This window comes from Primulina eburnea, chromosome 9, assembly GCF_022965805.1.
Source record: "Primulina eburnea isolate SZY01 chromosome 9, ASM2296580v1, whole genome shotgun sequence".
NCBI lineage: Eukaryota > Viridiplantae > Streptophyta > Magnoliopsida > Lamiales > Gesneriaceae > Primulina > Primulina eburnea.
Genome location: NC_133109.1, coordinates 31,138,109 through 31,164,172, shown reverse-complemented (window position 1 = coordinate 31,164,172; position 26,064 = coordinate 31,138,109). Strand labels below are relative to the sequence as shown.

Below are 26,064 nucleotides of genomic sequence, written 5' to 3'. Positions count from 1 at the left end.
TATTTTTCTGAACTTATTTTTATCCATTTGAATTAAATAAATAAAAAAATATAATTTTTTGCTTAAAAAAGATAGAATAGATATTTTGTAAGACGGTTTCACAAATTTTTATCGGTGAGATGGGTCAAGCCTAACGATATTCACAATAAAAAGTAATACTCTTAGCATAAAAAGTAATATTTTTTCATGGATAACTTAAATAAGAGACATGTCTCACAAAATACGAGCCGTGAGATCGTCTCACACAAATTTTTGTCAAGGAGGTATTTATTTGAAAGCAAACCTCAAGAGTGACTATACGATGTGTCACATTATTTTCTCAGACGTTGAGTGTAATAAATTCATGGTGCCAATTACGATCAATTGCTATCCATTTACCTAAAATCATCAATAATAAACACAAAAGGACAATTTCATTTGGTCAAAATAATAATAATATACTAAAAACAAAGAAAAATGTAAAAGTGAATTTGTCGAATATTGGGTGCAAACCATGCTTTTGTCTCTTTCCATGCCCCTTTCTCTTTTTTGTATGTTGACAATCCGACCATTCTCTGGTCACATTCCATTATCTAGATGGCAAGCATTTCTTAAAAATTAAATGTATTATTAAATGTAATAAGGACAATAAAAATAACTATTTATTTCAAAAAAAAAAATTCGGAACAGAAATAATTTTTTATTATTTTTCCTTTCATGGAAGAAATTTGTTACCATTGAGTTTCGAATACAAGAATTTGTCTCAAATTTGAGACTCGAGTTTTAGATAAACTATAAATCATCGATATTTAGAAAAAGTTTTATTTGATCAATACTTGTTAGAAATTTTTCTCAAAATCATGTTTCTGCACATATATAAACATGATAATCAATATGCGGAAGCGAATCGAGAATTATTTTCGGCCATTGAAATTTTTTTATTTCTATGCTTTTCTTTCCAGTTGAAGTCTTCTAAGGGCTCCACCCTCTCGATAGATGATGTATAATTTTCTTATGAGGCGTGTGCTTAGGGACCTCAATAGCTGCTATTTATAAGTATATCTCATACCATCAACAAGAAAAGTCGGGAGCATGAATGTCAAAAGAACAGGCGCATAACGTCCCAAATGTAAAAATTTGAGGCTGCATGTGCTGTTCGTAAAAAATGGTAGGCTTCTTGACAGTCGCCAATTCCTACACGCCACCCCTCTTTTAATGTGTCACATTTCTTACAATACAATCCGTCAAAATTGAGAAAAGAGATGCAAACAACGAGAAATAACCAATCGATTAAAGAACACAAAAAAAAAGATCTTTTGCATACATGCGGTCAAGACCATGATCTAACTCAAGGTTAATCGGCACTCGATATCAATCGAGCTCAAGTAAAGTGCTACTAGAACTCGGCTCAACTTGTTTGCAACTCTAGGTACGTGTGTATAAAATCTAGTGTCTTCGATCAAGTTAGAAGGATCTAAATATGGTCATATGGAGAAAGATACAATAAATACTCATATATGGAGTTCCTGTTCCTGCAATTCTTACAGTTTAGAGATACAGGGAAAATGAAATGCGATGCGTAATAATTGCATGTACTGCAGGTTCTATGATTGGTGCAAATAAGTTGAGTGAGATATACTTTAATCATCTATAGTTTCACTTTATTCATTGATCATTGAACCAAAAACTTTTCAGATAGCATTAATTCGTAAAATGGACAAATATGAATGACTACATGAGTCAAATGTTCAAAAGAATCAAGTACGTGTAATCCTAATATTTGTTCCTTTTTATCTGTCGCCCACCAACAATGCAAGAATAGCCCCCTTCCCTACCTATAATTTGGCCTGAAGAATCCAAGAAGATCGAGCTGGACCCTTGCTGTAATTCGGAACAGAGTTCTCGAAATCTTGATAAATTTTAAAAGATAGAAGTAAACTTCAAGCTCGACCTCGACTAAATTTATAGAGAGCATTTAATTTCCTTATAAGAACGCTTCACTACAACTAAGATACATGCCATTCATTTACGATTTACGACTTCGTTCAAACGACTCGAGCTTTATTCGAATGGCGAAAAGGGTAACGAGGTAGAAAATTCTTCGGTATTGGCACTCACATGTTCACAAAAGAAATGCCCTTCTCAATGCTTGCGGCCAACTCTTTCTTTGTATACTCTAATCCAACCCTGACATAGAGAAAAAGAAACATAAGAAGGCCTAAAACTCCTCCTGTTTTGTAAATTAAAGCTAAATTTCAGTCAATGCAAGTATGATACAAATAGCCCTGAAACCAAACGAAAAGGACTTGGTTCGGGAAAAAGTGTAAATGGTCATTAGAGTTAACTGGACTTCCTGTTCTTTAATAAAATAGTTAAATTGACTTACTCGGCATTTTCATCTACTTCAGAGCGTGAAAATATAGCTCTTCACAGTTTACTGCTTGGTTTGTCTAGTAAAATAAGAAACATATACATACGTTTTTTTAACTTCGTCGACAAGAACATAAACGCATGAATCATGCATGTGTAAAAAAGTTCAATATAGGGGATATTAGCATTGATTTGAAAACGACTGGGATTTTATGTCTGTTTCTTTTCCACAGGGAAATTTGTGCACATTTTTAGATTTTATACTCGTGTCGTATTTAGTATAACCAAATATTTATCCAACAAACATCGTAATGTATAATGGAAAATCATGAGCTCTTTCTTTCGCACCTCTCATATTCATTAAGTGGACCGAGTGAGTATATCTCCTCGACTCCAATGCGCGCGAGTCGTACTTTCGAACCAAAGAAAGGAAGTTCAGTCACCTGAAAGACCAAAAAGTGTCATTCAGTGGATACAACAGAATGGCAGATTTCACAGATTAGAGGGTTTACAATACATGCCTGAGAAGATACAAAAGCGCACTCAACGACACCTGTATCTCCCCTCATGCCTCGCAAGCACGCAACAGCAAATTTTACTGCAGCATATGCCTGTGACGTTTTTTCAAAGTTTCCATGTAGCTCACGGATTAGAAAATAATGGTGAAACCTGTTTCATGGTAGACTTCAATTAAAACAATAGTAATATTGCAAAAACTGGAGCCTACCATTGAAAGTGTCGCAGATCCAGATCCAGCTCCAGCTTTGGCCTGTTCAATAAAAAAAACCATAATTTATCTTAAATGCCAATGCCCAGGCCTTTATCTCATGTGTGTAATTTCTTGATTGAAATATTGAATTACATTATTCTCATAGTCTAAAATCGCCAACTCTATTTTCCAATCTTGATCAATAATTTATTTGATCGTACCAATGTTGTATTTTAAAGAGTAACTTAAACCATGAAATACTGTGTTTATTTAAAAAAAAAATTAGAAAAATTCGAGTTCAGAGGCCGCCAAAGATTTCCAGATAGAATCATCAGTGCAAAAGGAACGGTGTCAAATTTGAAATTCAAAACAAGAAACATGCTTACCTCAACAACTTCAGTCCCTCCGTTCTGAATGCGTGACGTCAGACGCTCGGTTTCCTCTTGGATGAAAGAAACAGAAGGTTTAACCTACATTCCACGAGATAATTTAATCCGCAAACGGCAGTAAAAGCATTCTTATTTGGAAATAAGTATAGTTCAACCTGGGAGAGAATAGGTAGAATTGTCACACCAGCGTGGCCTCCTACAACCGGGACATCAACCTCCCGTGGATCAGCCCCAAAATTTCATCCTTCAAACATAGACATTCCAGACAGTTTTAAAAAGCAAAATAAATGTTGATATGTCATTTTTCCAGTTCTGATGGCCCCAAGAAAACCCAACAATTATCAAAGATAGTGAGGGGATAAAGTAGATTTGTTATCGGATAAGATATAGATCAATATAGAGTAAATATAAAAATTGCTCATATTTTATACGAATAAAACAAATGAAAGCAGCTACTTTGGGATTTTAAGAAGCAAAGTTCTGACAGAAGAATACAGCATGAATAATCTCTCACCATTATTAGATTTTACACCGGTTTTTTATTTTCTTTTCATGTATAATCAAGCAAGGATTAAAGATAGAGAACAGAAAAATACAATCACAGAAAAATAGAGAACTAATACGTGAAGAACATACAAATCAAGTCCCACATAGATACAGGTACCGATCACAATTAACAGAATGTATAGATCAGTTAAGGATAAACTAAGTATGAAATTAGATTCAACTATAGACATCAGAGATAAACGTTCTTACCACAAATATGTTAGCTCTGACTACATCAAGTTTTGTGACACCAAGTAGTCGCCTGGGATCATAGGTGCCAGATTTCTTGAAAACCTAAGCTGCGATTGGAACGGTGGAGTTCACTGGATTACTAATTAAGTTTACGATGGCCTTCGGACAGCAGTTAGCAATTCCCAAACAAAGAGTCAGAACTATTCCTGCGTTGATGCTAAAAAGATCGTCCCTTGTCATTCCCTGTTTCCTGGGAACACCGGCAGGAATGATTACAAGGTCCATTCCAGTGAGTGCTCCTCCAACTGTTGTTGACCAACAAAACCACGAACCTACAAATCTATAAATTTAGTCATATTCAAGTAGCCTAGTTTTTTCCATTGCAATAAAAGATAATCTTCAGAGATATGAAGTCAAAAATGATGTTTTCAATACCGGTTTGGATGTCAAATATAAGCTGACAACCAGTCATTTGACATATTTAATTTCAGTTATATATATAAAAGCATGATTCACTGGCTCATGAGTCATGAATGAGTTTCTTCCAATAAATTACCCAAAATGTGTTGAAATGGACGAATGTTAGACCTAGGAAGCAAGGAAACTTTAGCGCACAAGTATGTGAAGCATCACATCGGACCATTCTTATTCTACCAATGAATTGCAACCATAGAATAAAATTAATTAAAAACTGCGAATTCCGTCCTTCCAGCTACTTAAGCATAAGGAATTTACAAACAAAACAGAAATTACGAAAAGATTAAAGGTGAAATTGCCACAGCACCAGTATCCATATGGCTGATATCTGATGTTATGCCAGGAGTGTTGACTACATCGTACAAAGGAAGCACAGAAACCAAAGTATTCATCTTCATCAGCATTGCCAAAGGCTGTCCAATGCCTCCGGCCGCCCCCAATATCGCCACTTTGAATCCCCCAGACCCACCTCTTGCCCTGCAATCCACACGAATTATACTCGAAGTCCCCCTAATCTTTACGTACATACATACACAGGAATAAATAACAAGCATCAGGGGTGAATCAAGACATCAGAATAAACGTCTTCTTGTATTTTGGGACCCAAATTAACAAGATTCGAAGTTAGTTTTCTATTTTTGGGAAGGAGCAATACAAGGGTATCCATAATGGCGTAGAATTTCTTTTTCTCCAAAGATATTCAAGTGAAAACAACTGAATCCTAAAGCAGCCAGAACAACCAAGTTTTTCCAAGAAAATGAGGCATTACCTGATCAAGAACTTCATCTATCGTAAAAATTACAAATCGAAGTAAACTGAATCCATTAAACTAAAAAACTCAGAACTTCAACTTAGCTCAGTCATGTCATATGAATCATAGAATCTAATTAAAGCAGGCAATTCACAATTATCACCACAAATTGAAAAACCAAAGGGAATGAAATCAAAGATCGATCACATACATGAAGTTTATCGACAGGAGGATTAAGCAGGCAACTCACAATTATGACTTGGGCCGAATATTATATAGTTAAGGCCCATATTTTGTTTAATTTGGTGAAATAGCTCATAGGCGCCTCTCACCCCTGGCCCGACAGGAATGTGAGAGGAGGTAAATCATGATGACTCAGCCAACCAACAACAGCTAGATCTTATGCTACGCTCATTGGAGGGAATTTAACTCCCACACTGCCGCTTGCGAGACTCGATTCCTGGTCATTTCTCCAAGATTCACTGCTGCTGACCAACTGAACTAAGCCCATGCAGACCCATATTTTGTTTAATTGATAGATCAGTCCCAGGTAATTTCATCCACACGCTTTAAATAGTTGGTTGATTTCATCTACATGTAGGGGTAGTGCTTCATGATAGAATCAAAGGCTCAAATTTAGCCACACATACATGAGGTCCACTAATTTTTTTTAAATCACATATGTGCGTAAATCTTAAATCACATATGTGCGTAAATCTTGTCCGTCCAAACCATGTGGGGCAGTGTCCTCACAACCTACCAAATAATTTCCACGTGATCGCCAAAATTAAAATTAATTTTCATGTCCCACGAACCTCATGTGAGGATGCTAATTATGTAATTGTGAGTTTAGGGTACACAGTTGGTCGAATGGATTAAACCTGATTTCTTTACCCATCAAATATTTTCCTCGAAATCGATTTAAAATCAGTTAGTTCGATATACTGATTAAAGTAATTGAAACGTTAAATAACAATAGAAAAATGAAACGACCATCTTCCTAACAACTGATATCATAATTGGCATGCTTTAGATTGTGCGATTTGACGATAAAAATTTATAACATGACAACAAGAAATTGATATAGACAAGGATATCATAACTATTTCTAAATCTGATTATTTTAGAACTCAACTCACACGATCCAGAGATAATTATTATAAAGAAACAAAAATTTCATACAAACCAAATACAAGTTTGAACTCACGCACGTTAAACATAAACTCACGCACACTACATTCAATTGCCTAAAATCGTCATCCGATCTCCATTTTTTGTTCGAGTGTTGTATGTCGTCGTCGCTCCGTCCCTTCGTGATCTTCGGTGTTCCTATCCTTGGTTCTTGGCTTGAATAGTGTTAATTGTCCCACATCGGTTGTATAATAAATAACCTTTGAGTGGTATATATGGTCTTGGGCAATCCTCCCCCTTGAGCTAGCTTTTGGGGTTGAGTTAGGTCCAAGTTCCAATCTTAACATGGTATCAGAGCCCGGGTTTCACCGTTATATGTTGGACTGCCTATGATTAGGCCACCCGTTCTGCCCATAATTGGGTCATTTGTAAACTTCACGCTCCAGATGTTCATTCCTGGGCGTGAGAGTCCCACATCGGTTTAATAAATAACCTTTGAGTGGTATATATGGTCTTGGGCAATCCTCCTCCCTTGAGTTAGCTTTTGGGGTTGAGTTAGGTCCAAATTTCAAGAAAGCTTATATTTTTTCAGCTTCGTCAATGACCTCATTTTTCTCAAGACAGTTCATGCAAAAGATAAGAAGGTGGAGTCATATCCTTCTCACTAAATGATACTGAGAAATAAATTAAATATAAATAGAATCTTCATAACTTAATGTCAAAATAAACCATCATAATTTTTTTTAAAGATGAAATTTTGAAAGGCTAGATCAAAGCATCTTTTGAAGTGAACCAGAAAAACAATATTTTAATATAAAAATGGATTACCAAATAAATCAAATCGAACTTTTGAATTAAATTTATTTGAAGGGTCGACAATTTGTTCACAGATGATTATATACCAAGTTTTGGTGCGAAGTGCAAATGTGGGGAGGGGACAGCGCCAAATGTGGATCTTTTCAAAGGTTCAATTATGGATATCTTTTATTCTTTGGTTGTTTGATTTTAATTTGACTTTTAGGGAATTATTTTCCACTCACGATGTGAGGACTCAAAATTTCAAAGAACGAAACATCTTAAAGTGTTCAAAATTTAGCACAGTAGAGCTTTAGATTTCGCAAAAACCATAAGGCCGAAGTCGAGTATCTAGATGATGCAAACATCTAGCTCATGAACTTGAAACTTTAGCTCAAAGAAGCTTCATTCTTATGTCTAAATAAACCAAAATTTTAGCCAAGAGAAGAGCTAAGAGATTGACTACTTGTGCACCAAGTTTCCGGCCAAAATCACCTCTTGGAGTGCCACAATTTAACCTATAATTACATGCAAGCCATTTAACAAATCCTTGCACCAAAAATCCTCCTAAATCACTCATAATTTTAGCCACCTCAAGGAAGAAATAAAGGCTGGTATCAAACATTTCGTGCAGTAGCTAGACACGTTCAAGTTCTGCCCAAATCGTGATCGAGATGTTGCCCAAGTTCGCCCGAAAGACTGCCCATGTTCGACCCAAGTATTCCAAAGTTCGCCAAAAATCCAAGCAAGTTTGAACCACACTAGTTCGATCGTGTAGCTGCCATATTCCTGAGTTCCAGCAAGGATCATGCAACTTATATAAACATTCTAAGGTGTTGTTTTGTCCGAAAATCACGTTAGAGTGCTGCCTGGACCTTTGTCGAGTTCTGCCTAGAATTTTCCTATGATCGATAGAAGTTTTGATCAAGTTTATATTGCACCTTTGAATTACAGTAACTGGATTTATACATGTTTTAAAGGCTAACATCGTATACCGTGTTTTTTGCTATAAATCGTTTACTTCGCATCTTCTGCTAACTTCTGTTACGATCCGATTCATTATGTCTGTTTCGTTTCGATTTGATCTGTATGATCAGTCTGTTCCAATGGAATAAGTTTGTTTGACATGATTCGAATGATAGCGCATCGGGAAATTTTGTGAGAGAAAATGCCTCAAGTGAGTCTGTCTATGGTAAAAGGCCATAGAAAGAGGCCAAATGTGAGAAAAAAAACTCCAGAAAGAGCATATTCACAAGAAAAAAGCTCCAGATGGAGTCCAAGATAAATGATAGCCCATGATCATTATTATAATATCTATGTTTAGTACGTGATTCTGATAAGATTTTGTTCTGTTAAGATTCTGTTCTATTTGATATGATATGATCGTTGATAGGATATAAGTTCTGAAACATGTCTGTTCCGTTTTCGTCTTCTGATTTGAAAAATGATATTTTCAAGATATGTATATGTTTAACTTGTTCTTCTAGTGTTCGACCAGCCTTCACTTGATGAGTGTTTCCCAAAATGCTCACCCATACGTCCTTCCTCAGATAATAATGAAAAACATGTGGAAGAGACGACACAAGATCAATTTTGTGGCTGGTGAAGAAATCCAGACTTATGAAGATTAAGTCCCCGATTTCATGATTATATTTATTCCTTCTTCTGTATTATTCGTATTTCACATATGTAAAGACAATGTTTTTTTTATGAACTGAACTAGTTTTTGCCAATTTGCTACGGGACTTATTGTTTTAAATGAAATTGTTAAACAATATCAAATGTAATCTTCGCATCGAACTCAGGATGTGACACACGGTGCCTATGTCCATCCTCCATTATGATATAAATAATTAAAATTTAAAAAATATAGTGTAATATTATTTGCATCGTATGTTTAGTCAAGATTTAATGAATACTAGTTCACCGAGTACATGTATTACAAGCATCTTTATGTAATATAACTAGTATTTGGAAATAATAATTTTTTCTTGTAAATTTGAATTTATTTATAATATTTGCTTCCATGTTAGGATATAAAACATTACTTATAATAATAGGAAAATGAAAAAATAACGTAGGGAGTTTTTTATTGAACATTTTTTTAATCTTAATCATTAAATATATAAGAAGAATGATAATAACAAATTTGAACATCATTTAATATTAGCAAACACAGTAATTCTAAGGGGTTTACATATTATAATATAATAAAAATATTCACAAACGAATTTTATTGAGCTCGAAATTTATGAATAGATCCATTACAATTCAAAATCTTAGTGAGAATTTTATCACTATTATATAAATAATTTATTAAATATAAATGGCATATAATAAAATCTCTGTATATTTAGGGGAGACCTTATAATTTTTTATTTGAGAATTGTTCAAAATGAGCATCAGCTTAACTTAGAAAGAAATTATATAAAGGTAATTTGGAATATATTTTCAAAAAAAATCACTTCATTAATTTTTCCTTTGAGTAGGTCTTTTGTGAGACGGTATCATGAATCTTTATCTGTGAGACGGATCAATCATAACGATATTTATAATAAAAAATAATACTCTTAACATAAAAAGTAATAATTTTTCATGGATGACCCAAATAAGAGATTCGTCTCACAAAATACGACTCGTGAGACCGTCTCACACAAATTTTTATCTTTTCCCTTTTCTCCCCGTCAGGGCCAAATGTAGACTTTAAATTATAACTAAGTTCAATTAATAGTAAAATGATACGAAAGAGTAAATTTGAAAATTATTATTATACAGAAATTAAATAATAAAATACTATTTTACTACAACTTTTTAAATTTATTAGAAAGACATGCATGATTTTTTAAATATAAAAACTTACTTTTTTTCAATTTAAAACAAAAAATTAAATTAACAACTTTTAAAAATTAGCAACACGTAGATTTTATTCCTTAATATCAATATTTAATCAGACACCGGTGATCATTCAAAGATCAATTGAATTGTACACATGTGCCGCCGCCGTCTTAATCATCAATGAATTGGTCGACTTTTTTTTATAATTACATAGTAAATATTATTTAAAATTGAAGCACTCAAATTTCAAAAAAATAATCTAATAAAAGCAATTTTGCATAATTTGAATAATTACTCATAAAATTTGATATAATCGATCAAACCTAATTTTTTTTTCTTTTATATAAAAGTAACTCTCTTGTAAGACAGTCTAAAAAATTATAATCGTGAAACGAGTTGATTGACTCCATATTTACAAAGAAAATACTATCTTAGATATAAAAAATGACATGGACCAAATCATATTGAAAATCCCTCTAACTAAATTGACTTTTTGAGAATGTTTTAATATGGAATTTATGTTTATGTAAATACTAATAATAAAAAATAAAAATAATTATTTTATTAAAGGACAAAGAATGAGTGATTGAGAGGAAATCCATATTGGGAACAACGCAGCAGTTGGAGCGGTGAGTGCCGTATGGATAATTCATCAAATCATTGATGAGTTGATTGAATGAAAGGGAAAATGTAACTGTATATTTTTACCAGAAATCGGACTCATTGTAATTATCGATGACTAAGTTTTTATAAGACGATCTCATGAATTTTTATCTATGAGACGAGTTAATCTTACCGATATTCACAATAAAATGTAATACTCTTAGGCATAGTTTGATACACATGATAAGATAAATATGTGATATATAATATAAAGATAAGTTAAGGATAAATAACATGTAGAATATTATATTTAATGTTTGGTATGATTTTAATAAGAGTGATTAAATTTATATATTAGATTGTAATGACACAATTAACATTATCATAATAAATTTTATAATTTCAAAGTTATTGCTTGAGTTCATATTTTTCATTTGTATGATAGTGCTTGCATTATTTATTATTTATTTTTACCTATTTTTATATATTATATAATATGATAATTGAGCCTTTGATTTTGTGAGTCAAGTCAAATATCAATTTTTAAAATTAATCGGGTGATATTAATAATTTTATTCAGATTTATAAAAATTATTATATAATTATCTCGATTTCATTTATATAATTATCATATTATATAATATATAAAAATAAATAAAAATATTTATTTGATTTTAATTTTTACCTACTAGCATAGATTTATAAAAATCATTTATAAATTGAGGGTAATTAAGTCATTTGTAGTGTATTATATCCTTAAATTAAAATTATCACACATAATAGAAGGGACATGTTATCCTTCAAAAAAATTATTTATCAATATCATGGGCTTTTAAAAAATGTACCAAATATGGGATAAGGAGGATTATTTATCAAACCCTCACTTATCTCATGTACCAAACTATGCCTTAGTATAAAAAATATTACTTTTTCTTGGATGACCCAAATAAAAGATTTGTCTCACAAAATACTACTGATCATGAGACCGTCTCACATAAGTTTTTGACAATATTGAAAGTACTACCTTATTTTTAGCTACTATATAAATAACATCAACTTTTGTTAAAAATTATAGTTGCCAATAAAATTTAATTTAAAATTTTTAAACGATATATAAAACAAAATAAGTGTCAAGTTTTAATAAAATTTTAGTGTCTAATATTTCAACGAAAAAAGCTAAAAGGTGAAAAAATAACAAGTTGATTATTGCTTGAAGATCATATATTGAGACTTACAAGAATAAAATCCAAGATATGTCAAATTATCGGATGATTTTCGTATTTTTTTTACAGAATATTTGCAATTACGTAAGTTTAAATTTGATATTACATTTGTGGCAAAAACTTGTGTGAGACGGTCTCACGGATCGTATTTTGTGAGCATGTCTCTTATTTTGGTCATCTATGAGAAAATATTACTTTTTATGCGAAAAATATAATTTTTTATTGTGAATATCAGTAAGGTTCACTCATCTAACAGATAAAGATTTATGATATCTATATTTGTCATATGGCTTCTCAATTTTAAAATGACAAAAACTTGTGTGAGACGGTCTCACGAGTCGTATTTGTGAGACGAGTCTCTTATTTGGGTTATTCATGAAAAAGTATTATTTTTTATGCTAAGAGTATTACTTTTTATTGTGAATATGAGTAGGATTGACCCGTCTCACAGATTAGTATCCGTGAGACGGTCTCACATGATACTCACTCTTTTAAAATATAAGGAATTTTAACTTAATAAATGTTTTACATAATTTTAAATGTACGGCAGGCTGCATACAATATAATATAACTAACTAGGAATCATATTCCAATGACCAGAAAACCAGGAGCTCGTGATTTGAAGGAGACGTGTCTTTCCTTCCACGGCGAGTGCGAGCGTTGTCTTCCATTTCCTCCGCCCTCCCCCACTCTCCAACACTTCCTCCCTCCCTCAGCTCCACCACCCGGCATGCCGGAGAAAGAGAGAGGTAATCGGCCGCGGGAGGGGGAGGAGGAGGAGGAACCAGCTTTCTAGATCTATACATTCATTACATGACATAATATACTATCTTCACAAGAAAACCCTTTTCTTTTCCCCCTTCCTAGCTCATATTTCTTTAATCTTTTTATGTAAATCATGACCGATCTACCCTCGTTCATTAACATGGAGAAAAGCTGTCCACCGGGGTTAATTCCTTGTCCCTCGATGGTCATTTCCCATCAGTTCTCGTCTCAGTTCAAGTTGACGAATTAGCAGCATCGAATATTTCGTTACTTGTGGGCTCTGAGGTTTACTGGTTGATATTTGTCCTGAAAAGCTTTGGAAAAAGGCAGACAGAAAGGAGCCAGGCAGTACACATATATATTACCACCTTAATTTTCAGGTCTAGTTTCTTACATATTATGGAGATTTCTTCTCTTTGTTTTTTTTTTTTTTTGGATCAAAGGAAAAATTGCTTCTATTATTAGGCATAGTTTGGTACATGGATAAGGGAGGGATTGATAAATAATCCTCCCTATCCCATGTTTGCTACATTTTTAAAAAGCTCATGATAATATCATGGGCCCTTGATAAATAATATTTTAGAATGATAAATTGGCACTTCTATTTGGTGTGATAATTTTAGTCTAATGATAAAATACACTACAAATGACTTAATTACCCTCAATTTATAAATGATTTTTATAAATCTATGTTAGTAGGTAGAAATTAAAATCAAATAAATATTTTTATTTATTTTTATATATTATAAAATATGATAATTATATAAATGAATTCGAGATAATTATATAAATAATTTTTATAAATCTCTATAAAATTATTAGTATCACTCGATTAACCTTAAAAATTGATATTTCACTTGACTCACAAAATCAAGAGCTCAATTATCATATTTTATAATATATAAAATTAGGTAAAAATAAATAAATCATGCAAGCACTATCGGCACATTAACGGATAAAAAATATGAACTCAAGCAACAACTTTGAAATTATAAAATTTATTATGATAAAGGTTAATTTTGTCATTACAATCTAATATATAAATTTAATCACTCTTATTAAAATCATACCAAACATTAAATATCATATCCTACATCTTATTTATCCTTAACTTATCCTTATATTATATATCACATGTTTATCCTATCATGTGTACCAAACTATGCCTTAGTGTCTAAATTAGCCATTGATGTGAACCAATTAATCCAAGAAAGGCTTTTTCTCTTGATCTTTACGTAGCTGTATTCATTTGAATCCAGAGGTTTTCTTTCTTTCTTACGAAAATATCGTTAGATTTTAGATAAGTGGATGTCTGACCAGTCGTTCCTTTATCAATTCATGATTTTTAACCAATTTTAACGTGTAACATATTGTGTGACAGAAAATTTCTTCCGAGATATCTAATGGTGCATTTGGGAAGAAGATTTTGAAATTCAAGGACTGACATTAATTCTATTACTTACAATGAAACAATATATTAAATTTACGCATTACTTAGTTACATATTATCAGTAACAAAAAATAGATTTCAAATGACACCGTTATTGGATAAACTTGAAATTCATTTTTATTCATTACAGGAAATACTACATAAACATGTTAGAGATGAATTTGAAGTTATGATCTTATTTCTGGTTAATGAGATCCTACCCATGTGGGCATTGCCACCATGAGAGGATGGATGGCCAAGATCTTGCCAAACATACAATTTCAAAAAAAAAAAGTGGGTTCTACATATGCATGGACAAATCTTGACCATCAATCCTATCATGGGGGCAATGCCCGCATAGGTAGGATGAAATAAACCCTTATTTCTCTAAATAACAAAAATACATTTGAAATCCGGCAATTGTACCTTGTGATTATGTCCTTTCTACAAAAAAATTGCTCCACGAAACAAATTTCATAATTTTTTATGAGAAAGTATATAAATTGAAAATAAATTTTTTTCACATGCGGGTAATTAAATGTGTATCGGTATATATGTATATATATTTTATGACAATTTTTTCTAATAAATGTTGGAGTTAGTATATTCTAACAAATTTTAAAATTAATGTCCCATCAGGGTTGATATGTCCATTCAAGAAAAATAAAAGGACAGCCATTGCCACAATTATTTTTATATGTTTCGCCCATAAAAAATGAATGCATTTTCTGATGTTCACACAGGCATGGTTCGAACAAATTTTCATTCTTGTTAATGTCTGAAAAAGAAATTAATGTAGAAATCTAAAAAAGAAAGGTAATTAGTCATTCAATTAGGGGTGGGCGTCGGTCGGTCGATTCGGTCGGGTTTTTCTCTATAACGGTCCGGTTTTTCCGTTTTGAATATATTTGGTCCAAAACTAAACCATTTTATTACCGTTCGGTCCAGTTTTTTTGTAATACGGTTCGATTATATGGTCGGTTATATACAGTTTTATAATATTTTGTTAAGAAATAAAATTATGCATCACTTGATGCTTGATGGATGTAACATATATAAAAGAAACAATGATAGTAGATGAGTAGAATATTTACGATTACAATACACTTATGACTTAATAAGCTAAGCTTTAATAATTTCAAAACAATACACTTATGACTTAATAAGCTAAGCTTTAATAACAATTTGAAATACAATTTCAAACAGTTATTCTTCAATAGAAGGATACACAATCATTAAATTCCAATTTTTGGCTCCAAAATGCACATAGATTTTGCATATCATATCTCAATACATTTAACAATATGAGCTTCAATAACAATTTGAAATTCCAATTGTCAATATTGGACTTGTCACATGACTAAGGCTCATTTATTAGCTCATTATACAAAAAGCTCTATAATTAAATATAATATGGTCGGTTCGGTTATTTCGGTTTTCTGGGAATCAAAATCGAAAACCGAATCGAAAAACGATTTTTTTAATTTTGAAATAGTAACCTGCCGAAAAACCGATAAAGTCGAACCATTTAAACCGAATTTTTCGGTTCGGTCGGTTATTTCGGTTTTAACCAAACTATGCCCACCCCTACCATGGCCGATCCTAACAATATTTGGGCCTGAGTCTAGCTTTTAAAAACAGGCTTCTGAATCATAATATGTGTTCATATTTTTTTTAGTTCCATAGCAATTTTTCAAATTAAATCAATACGTCAAAGACAATATAAAAAACTACCAGGAAAGTAAATACAGAGGTAGACAAATAGCTCGTACGAAGAAAGAGAACTTGTCATACGTGGGGCGAAACAGAAAAAATGAGCAAACAAAGACAACAGAGTCTGAGAAAGACTCGTGACCAAAATTTCGAGAAAAAATACTTTAAATTAAAACAGAAAATACATAACACATTGAAAGCCGGATAAACATTACATCCACTAAAAATTCAGTCAAAAGCGTAGATTATAGATACCACATAAAGCCCCGAAGAAAGTAAAAAACTACAATAAAAAATTAGAAGCTCGAATAAAGCAAATACGAGAAAATAGACTTACAGCGCCTCACGAGTTTTTCAATCAAACCTAGAGACGACGCAACGACTAGAGTCGATTAGGGCTTGTCTGCAGATGAATATTGGGGAAGATTGATGAATAAATCGATAACAGACTAAGCAAGTTCCCTTTAATAAATACTTGGTTTTGGGCTATCAAATAACTAGTATTATATATAAAAATATTTTAAAAAATTTTTGGGCCTCAAAAAAAGTTGGACCTGAGTCATTAGACTTATTTACCTCTTAATAAGAACGGTCTTGACCCCTACATTCAATATTCAATTTATGCTTAATAAGGAAAAGATTATTTATCAGAGTAATTTATTAATATATAAAATTTTAAAACATTAATTTTTTTTTTACAAAATTAAGAGCACATATAAGCGTTGGGAATTAGGAAGGCGCTTAGTTGGATAAAAGAGTTGCACTTTTCACAAATAATCATTGAGCTTATTAATTCACTACATGCTGCATTACACGACTCTTCTCAAGTTGGTTTGATAATCCAAGATTGTAAAATCCTGAAAATGAAAATTCAATCTTTATATTTTGTTTTTGTTAAAAGATCAGTTCACTCCTACATGAACAGTTTCTCTGTCAGGTCGAGAAGAACGAGTTAGTCACTGATAGAACTTAGGAAAGAGTTTTGGTTTGCAGGCATTTTCTTTTGCCCTATCTTTAGGCTTCCTAACTAGGGTTTGAGAGAATTTGGAATTGCAATTGGCATTCTAATTAAATTTATTGTTGGCAATACCTCAAAAATCTAATTGTTCAATTTAATTAATATTTTTTATATCAAATCAAATAATTGTGGGTATTAATTATTTTAGGAGATGTTACAAATAGGGGAGGGAATATGGTTGGTTAAAACAGAAATAACCGACCGAACAGAAAAATTCGGTTTAAATGGTTCGGTTTTATCGGTTTTTCGGCCGGTTACGGTTTCAAAATTAAAAAAAATTCGGTTTTTTGGTTCGGTTTACGGTTTTGATCCCCATAAAACCGAAATAATCGAACCGACCATATTATATTTAACTATATGGATTTTTGAATAATTGGCTAATAAATCGGTCATAGTCACGTGACAAGTCCAATAGTTACAATTTGAAGTTCAAATTGTTATTAAACTCATATTGTTAAATGTATTGAGATTTGATATGCAAAATCTATGTGTATTTTGGAGTCTGGGGATTTGAATTTAATGATTGTGTATCCTTTTATTGAAGAGGTACAATTTGAAATTGTATTTCAAATTGTTATTGAAGTTTAGATTGTTAAGACATAAGTGTATTGTAATCCTATATGTTATACTCATCTACTATCATTGTTTCTTTTTTATGTGTTGCATCCATCAAGAATCAAGTGATGTATAATTTTATTTCTTAACAAAATATTATAAAACCATATATAACCGAACCTTATATAAAAAAATCGGACCGAACCGTAATAAAATGGTTTGGTTTTGGATCATATATATGCAAAACCGAAAACCGACAAACCGAACCGTTATAGAGAAAAATCGGATCGAACCGACCAACGCCCACCCCTAATTACAAAATCTTTTATCATGCAAATTTTCTATTCCTAATACTCTAATTAGGTAACAAAAATGTTATAAAAAAATAAAATTTTAATTTTAATCACTTGAATTGTGATATTTTTAGTCTTGTATCTTTTGTTGAATCGATTATGGTTTTGTACTCATGTCTCGATAATCATTTATTGTATTTCACTTATATTTAAATTAATGTTAATAATACCCTTTTAATGTTTTATAATTAATTATAAAATTTAAAAATGACATTAATAATTTAATTATACAAATAAATAATTAAAAATAATCATCTAAATATAGTTGTATGACTATGAATGATTTAATAAAAGATACTTGAATATCACATCTCAATAAATATGGACTTTTTTTTTTATTACAACACACGCGAGGAGGGGGGATCGAGCCCGAAGAACCGATTAATCCAGCAAAGAGTGAGACCATTGGTCTACAAGCTCGGTCGGAATAAATACGGATTAAAATTGACATTTTTTAATTTTAGCCAAAAAAACAAAGAAAAAGGGCCATTATTATTTCTCCAGCCCAGAACGGCCCACATTATTCTACAAAACCCGACCCATAACAGATAAAATGGACCCAAGGAAATAAAAAAAAAAAAACAACCACAAGAGTTTATCGAGCGTGTTTGAGTGCTAATTTTCCCTTCGATTTGATCGTATTATTGTTCTCCCAGGGGGCGCGATTCCGTTCGACGTACTAGGTAAGAATGGATTTCCACATGAAGATTTTGAGCATTATTATTTTTTCCTAATTCAATTGCAAAACTTCTAAGATTTTGGGCAGAATTATTGATTCCAATCCGTTTCTGAGTATATCGATTTCGTTCCGTTTTCTTCCTTATAATTCGGGAAACTGAGTTCAAAATCGAATTGAAATCGGGTTGTGTGTGGGATTGTGTAGTGTTCGAATTTCCTACTTGATTTATGGAGTTGGACAGATTGACTAATCCGACTTAACTCTGTCAACTTCATGATGTTTTGCTCTGGTTTTGTTGGAATTCACTTAGCTATGAATTGATTGGAGATTGCTTGTTGGATTGGTAGAGAAGGAAGATAGAGCAGAATTATGTTCAGGTTTCATTTTTGTTTATGAAGAGTTTGGTTCTGTTTTGTCTCGAGAATTATGTTGAAAGAGGTTCATGACCAACTTGAGGAAATTCTTGTTAAGTATGTAATGATATTAAATCCTTGAAGCATAATACGTGTTATCTCTTCAACATGTATGGCTGAATCTAAAACTTGAGCTGTCATTAGTTAAGGCTGTTTTATGACTGTTTTAGTTCAGTTTCGTATTATGCTCAATATCACGCTGAATTGATGAAATAGGGCAGCTCATAATGTGAGATTGAATGTTGGAAATGCTAATACATTGTTCCTTATTCGAGAATAAGAGGAAGTCAGGGAGGTTGCTCTCAGTAGTCTGCAACTTGAGAAGTTTTCAATTGTTCAACTAGACACCTGCAAATATGATTTTACTAGCTTGCAAATGAGTTTGGATCATTCCTTTTTCTTTTGTAATTGATTTGAATGTGAAATTGGTCAAGTGTCGTCTTAGTAGATAAAGAGTAGTAAAACTAAAACATTTTTCTTCTCTTAGCTTGAAATGATGAAATAGTAAGAAATTACCCAAAGAATTTCAAGTTAACATGAAGTAATTTGCCACAAATTTTTTTAAACGAATTGGTAATTTTCGCAGGCAGTTTGTTTGCTTGAGGTTATCCAGGCAGCCCTATATGTCGTAACTTATATATTAAAATACTATTGATCTTTTAAAAATAAGAGGACTTCGAATTTGACAATCAGTTGAATAAAAAAGTTAAATAGAGTGTTATTACACAATTTCGGTTCAAATAACAATCCTCTATCAGTATAAAAACTGTTGTAAAAACTCTTTTATAAATTAGTTTTTATTTAAATATAGTTATTAATGAATTTTAGTTCTCATTTTCATTCGTCCAATTCCCAGACTACTCTGGTCAACTGAACCCTGGCAAGGAAACACTTAAACAAATGGCATCTGGTTGGGGAATAACAGGAAACAAGGGTAGATGTTACGATTTCTGGATGGATTTTAGCGAATGCATGTCCCGCTGCCGTGAGCCCAAGGATTGTGCCCTCCTTCGTGAAGACTATTTTGAGTGCCTCCACCACTCGAAAGAGGCAAGGTTTCCTTTTGCTTCCTTCTCTTTTGATTTTAGGTATTGATTCTGTTAAATGGTGCATATTGGGCTCTTCAGCTCGATTTCAATCGCCCCACTTATGTTTGAGTATTGTTGATTTTTTGGGTTTGTTGCCGATTAAGATTAAGTTTGTGAATTGTGGTGTGTTTAAAGGCTAAAGCTTTATTCAATTGATAACCAGTGACTCCATTGGTCAACCAGTAAAAGAGTGCTATGTGTATCAAGGAATTTAGCTTTGAGAATTAGATTTAAAATTCAAAACTGCTTCGAGTTGAATGTGAATATGTTTCTTACCGGTTCTAATTCAACAAGCTCAATGGATTATGGATCCAAACACACTACAAGTCCTTTGCCTTTTTCTCATGTGTCTTTGCTTAGATTGGAGTTGATTTGTATCAAGTTGATACGGTTTGGTGAAATATGTGGGAGTAGCGTAATGGCTTAAGCATGGTTTGCAATACCAGAAACTCGAGGGTCTGGTCAATTCTTCATGTGGTGAGGGCGAAGTCTTTTCACGTGCCTGTATTTCTATCTTTATCTACGAACCAAAATCCAGTCGAGAAAATCACAGAAGCTAGGCTATAATATGGTTCGAGGTTATTCACCTTGTTTCTGCATTTCCCTTTGTAAAAGTATTAGCTTTCATATGGTATTTTGGTCAGTCTTAGGCACAATCTTTGGTGACCAATATGGCATTGGTTTTTCAACTTTTCTATCCATTCCGATTAAGAAAAGGGTTACAAGCCATTCATAACATATGGGATACTTGTGAACTAAACTACAAAGGTTTATAGAAAGTGTTTCTTTCCTTGAGGTGTGATAGGCAGTTATTGGCCACCTCCACCTCTCATCATCTTCTTAATGATGCATTTAATATTTTCGCGTTTATTGCAGTTTCAACGTAGAAACCGAATCTATAAGGAGGAGCAGCGGCAACTAAGATCAGCTGCGGAGAAGGGTAAGGAACACGGAGATGGTGCTCATCACTGAGGATCATGAATGTCTGTTTTCTATTTGAGCAATTGAAAAGGGGAACTAAACGATCTTCTTTAGAACAATGTTATCAATAATCATATAGACATTGTATTGATGTGTTGTGGGATGCTCAAGAATAACAATTCTAAATCTCCTAAACAGGATCGTTGGAGTAAAATTTGAGGTGTATTTTTTTCCCAAACATGCATTTAAGCGTGCAATGTTTTCAACATTTGGTATGCTTCTTGCCTTGTTTTCCTTTCTCCATCTACTCAAGGATTTCGATGTGCACTTGTCTCCATATTGACCAGCGAATTGAGAAATCATGTACAAGAAACTTTTTTCTTCAACACCCTTTACTACAAAATAATTGAATTGGTTTTGTGTTTTTAGATTCCTCTCTATACACAGACATATACATGCGGGTTTCAGCCGATTTTTTCATACGATGCACCCCATTTGCTTGGTGGGACAGTTTTAGAAGTGTTCTCGGTCTCTATATCTCTACGTATATATTTATATTTCCCAAATATATGTATATAGACTAAACCCATCGAACATACATATTTTAATGAAGAAAGTCATATTTTAGAATGAAAGTTTGTATACAATCATGGACTTAGTTCTCCCTTGTTCACACATTACGTAGGTGATGCGGCCCGTGTCTAATTTAAACATTTCGATTGATATAAAAAAAATTACTCAACATATTGCGAAGTTCCATGCTGTAACTTGAATCTGCTTGAACAGACATCAAAAGCAAGAAGATAAAAGGGTGTAGAATAATGTATTAACACAGTTGCCTATGCACTTGTAGGAAAGAAAACATAAACGAAGGAAACAAAACATGGAACCTAAGAATCTTGAATAAAGAACAAACAATGAATGTTACTAAGCAATGGCATCTTTAGATTCCGATCCTAAATCTGGAAGAGTATCAAGATCCGTACGAGCTTCTTTCTCATCCTGAGGAATCGAAGAAGCCTCGTCATGTTGGCTAGAATCAGTGTTCGTGTTTAAGCCTGGAGATGAGTCATCACCAACGGTATTTGAAGTATCAGATGAATTTTCCAGTGTATTTTGGCCCTGCTCGGCCCCGTTACTGTCATTAGACGAGGTCGCACTCCCATCTGTTTCTGAACCATTATCAAGATTCTGTTGCTCACTCGAATTGTCACTCACATTTTCATCCGATGTTTCAGTATCATTTTTTAGGCCTGAGGCATTCTGGGAATCAACAATATTCTCATCTCCTGTGTTATCAAGACCAGATCCCTTTGAATCTTGTTTTGAAACGTCCAAATTTTCGACTGTTGAGGATGTAAACTTCGCATCTCTCTTCTCATCTTGGGTAACAGTTTTTTCATCTTGTTCCTGTTGGCTTTGAGCAGAATCATCGGTAGATTTATCATTATCCTTATCATGTTTATCATTATCATCAGTAGTTTCAGCTGTTGAATCGTGGTTCTGAGAATCCATATGTTCATCGCCTTTAGATGAATTATTCTTCTCCATCGTCCCATCATCAAGGTCACTTGATTTCAACTCTTCCTGATCGCTGTTGCTCTTCAAATGATCCTCCCTATCACTTTGGTCCACACTCACCGACTTATCCTCCCCGTTCAAGCCACCCAAACTAACACTGCGTGTTTCTGTCAAATTTTGCGAATCTTGGCCCATACCGTCAACTGAAAGATTTTCTCCCTTGGCATTTTCTTCTTTTTTCCCCTCATTATCAGCTCCACCATTACTTTCTATATCTGTTGCGCTTGATTTTTCAGTCGAACCATCTATATTCTCATCTATCATGCTGTTTCCCTCTTGCTCTTTCGTATCTTCTGCATTCTTCTTTCCATTGCTCTCCTCCGTATCTCTCTCTTCATTATCGTGTTTTTCTCCACTTCCATTTTCTTCGTTTTTATCACCACTTTTGCTCTCGTACTCCTCTGTCGATTCTTCTTTTTTGTTCTCTGTGCCATCCCCTTCATTAACAACCTTCTCTCCATCAACTTTCTCCTCGTTCGTTGTTTCATCAATTTTCAAACCTTCATTCTCACTACTTTCAACCTTAACTTCTTCAATATCTGGCTCCACATTGGCCTTTTCCTCACCTTCTCCCCCCTTGCTTTCTTTGCCATCCTCTCCACTTTGATCTGTTTCATCAATTTTCACACGTTCATTTTCGCCATCATCAACCTTATCCTCTTTTACATCCGGCTCCACATTCGCCTTCTCCTCACCTTCTTTTTCATTATTTTCTTCAGGATTATCTCCATTTTCCTCTTCTTTGCTTCCTTCACCATCTCTCACCGTACTTTCTGGATCTTCGCCATTTATTTTACTTCCATCATTCACATTAATACTTTTAGTCTCCTCACTCTCTCGATTTTCACTTCCCTCTTTTGTATTTTCTTGATCTTGCCCCCGATCTTCAAGCTTATTTTCATCATCAAAGTGCATTGGCTTTTCCTCAGAAGTCTCCTCTTTAGGCTTCTCATCTATAGTATCTTCTTCTTCTTCTGTTTTAGGCAAAAGATCCTTTCTCCCAAGCTTAATAGTGTCTACCTCATCTTGCACCTTCTCTGAAACTTTTGTATTTTCTTGATAGGACGCCTTCTTGTCACGGGAGTGCTGGACTTGGTAAAGCAACCAAATACCGACTCCGAGAAGCAAACATAGCTGCAGAACATGCTTCACCTTGAATCCTTTATTTCTCGGGTTCCTACGTGGCGATTGCCGAAACATGGCGACTTCAACTTAATCTTGACCAACGAGTAGATTTAATCGCCCTCCGAAAAGCTCGGATTCCCAATTTGTACTGTCAAAGAAAGAGCGATAAGAACTTATAAACTACAAATGTTAGAAACATAAAATCGACGGAGGACATAAGCAAGATAAGTAAACCAGATAGAATAAAAAAATTCTAAGGCTTCAATATTGGCTCAAGTGCAAACAAGCACAATAGTTTGTGACGATTCCAAAGAACGAACAACTACTTTCTTGAAGCAATCCAGCACAAAAGGGCAGTTGATGTTACTAAAACCACAATGTTAAATTTGACCACTTTGTTCATCTTGCAAAAAGATCCGAGGTTAAGACAACACTTATTCAATTTCACATTCAAATCCAGAATCAAGATCGGGACCTAAGTATATGAAACAATATATCCATCTTAAGTTATAAAAATCGAAGTACATGTAACCAATTTAATCTATATAATTTCAGTTCCTTCATTCACATACAATAACATCAAGCTGTATTTTTAATTTGAAACTTCGATTCAATACGAGCCGTAACCAAATCTAATTCAAACCCATCACGAACGACTAAGTCGAAACCACCACAAACGTGAAACTCTGATTACACCTTCTCTTGTAAGCGGATGGTGTCAGTTCCAAAATCAAAAACACCGTTTTACAAGCCTAATATACAGCAACACCAAACAATGTCACAATGATAGTTTATCTTACAACCCATACCTGAACCAAAACATCATTTATTACAAAGACATGTTAACTTATCCACGAGCAAAGAAACCGCATCGAACACTTGAACACCAAATCTGGAGATTCAAGAGTTCTTTTTTGTTTTTTCCCCCAAACTGTGTCTGAAACAAGCATCACAAGTTCATGTTTTCACAGAAGTATCAAGAAAGTCCACTTCCATTATTAGTCAAATGACCTCATAAACAGTGACGAAATCACAAGATCTTGTCAATCTTAAGCCAACCCAGAACAAGATAGTAAAAGAAACAAATATAGAAAGGTAAATTATAAACAATTAATGCCAATTAAGTGTTATCCCAGATCCAACAACAGATTCACGTTCAACCAACGCCCATCAAAAAAGAATAAAACTTCCAACATTTTCAATTAGTTCACATTCCTTTTACATCACACAACAAACTCGAATCCCAAAAAATAAAATCTTGAAAATGCAAAGAACAGATCAAGAAATTTTAGAAACGAAATCATACCTGATTCCGCAAAAAAAAAAAAAAGGGACCTTTCTAAGCTTCTGATTAACCCCCTAGAAAACAGAAGGAGAATTCAATAACTAGGCGATCAATGCTTGTTTTAAATACAATGGAATGCAACGTCGGGAAAAGGGACTCGAATCCGTACAGTTGTTGAAATGAAATAATAACTTTTGGTGGGTATGGAACAGATTCCAGAAAGGTTAAATGAGACTATCAAAAGGGATTGAACAATTCGCAAATGTTTGTCGTTGAATCGTTGAAATAGATCTGAAACATGCATCACTCTGTTTATGCCACTTGTGCTATGTTTGTCACACACACACACACACACATGTATGTGTGTATGTATATGTGGGAGAGAAAGAGAAAGGTGTTGGATATTTCGATGAATTCCCTTGAAATTCGGCAGTGTTTTCCACGCCCTTCCACACGCGTAGAAGGTTTTCAAAGCAAATCCCCAAACATTGGATCATGTAATTTTGCATCTCCCTCTTTTATTTTTAATTATATCTTTATGATATTATTTATTATATATGTAACTTTCGACACGATCTCACGAATTTAAATACGATCCTTGAAATTATCTCACACAAGTGTTTGTTTTTTATCTCTTTTATTTTTACCAGTATTCCAAAGTTATCCTTTTTTTCCTTGATTTTTTTTCGAAATAAAAAACAAATCTTTTTATCTAAAAAAACCCAAATAAAAAAACAAAAAACTTAATTTATGTTTGGAAAGAGACTCTGTTCTTTGTTCACCATGTTCTTTACATAAAGTTCTATGGTTTATTACAGTTTTGGTATAATATAGCGCATTTTCCTCCACGCTGAGGGTATCCGAGATTTCATGATATTTCGAATCGATTGTCTAACTTAGGGGGTGTATTGGTTATAGATTTTTAATGACTTTTATGGAGTTTAAAAGTCTGGAAGTATTCAAACTAGACTTTTATATACTCCATAAAATTTAGTGGTATTCAATGTAAACTTTTGTAGAATTTTAAAAAGTCATGTGATATTCAAACTTGACTTTTAAAAACTCTACAAAAGTCTATAGGTATTCAAAATGTCAATAAACTTTTAACGACTCTATGGAATTCTATTAAGTACGAGAAT

At 33.2% G+C, this 26,064-nt stretch overlaps 2 protein-coding genes and 1 pseudogene across 4 annotated transcripts; 1 reads left to right on the top strand and 2 right to left on the bottom strand.

Moving 5' to 3' along the window:
* Nucleotides 1-1,958: 1,958 nt before the first annotated feature.
* LOC140841651 (malate dehydrogenase, glyoxysomal-like) lies at nucleotides 1,959-5,607 on the bottom strand (annotated as a pseudogene).
* A 12,773-nt stretch (nucleotides 5,608-18,380) lies between these two features.
* Nucleotides 18,381-21,202, top strand: LOC140841650 (NADH dehydrogenase [ubiquinone] iron-sulfur protein 5-B-like). Of its 2 annotated transcripts, XM_073209213.1 has the most exons (4): nucleotides 18,425-18,516; nucleotides 18,823-18,889; nucleotides 19,782-19,975; nucleotides 20,890-21,202. In XM_073209213.1, the coding sequence occupies exons 3-4, from the start codon at nucleotides 19,826-19,828 to the stop codon at nucleotides 20,983-20,985; spliced, it is 246 nt and encodes an 81-aa protein (XP_073065314.1). In that variant the 5' UTR covers nucleotides 18,425-18,516; nucleotides 18,823-18,889; nucleotides 19,782-19,825; the 3' UTR covers nucleotides 20,986-21,202. The 2 variants fall into 2 exon arrangements, with proteins under 2 accessions (XP_073065313.1, XP_073065314.1); XM_073209212.1 differs by lacking the exon at nucleotides 18,823-18,889 and having other exon boundaries at nucleotides 18,381-18,516.
* Nucleotides 21,203-21,668: 466 nt separating this feature from the next.
* LOC140841649 (uncharacterized) lies at nucleotides 21,669-25,378 on the bottom strand. Of its 2 annotated transcripts, XM_073209211.1 has the most exons (3): nucleotides 25,095-25,378; nucleotides 24,947-24,999; nucleotides 21,669-23,788 (listed from the first exon to the last, which is right to left on the bottom strand). In XM_073209211.1, exon 3 carries the CDS (start codon nucleotides 23,713-23,715, stop codon nucleotides 21,862-21,864), a length of 1,854 nt encoding a protein of 617 aa, XP_073065312.1. In that variant the 5' UTR covers nucleotides 23,716-23,788; nucleotides 24,947-24,999; nucleotides 25,095-25,378; the 3' UTR covers nucleotides 21,669-21,861. The 2 variants fall into 2 exon arrangements, with proteins under 2 accessions (XP_073065312.1, XP_073065311.1); XM_073209210.1 differs by having other exon boundaries at nucleotides 24,947-25,378.
* Between the last annotated feature and the right edge of the window lie 686 nt (nucleotides 25,379-26,064).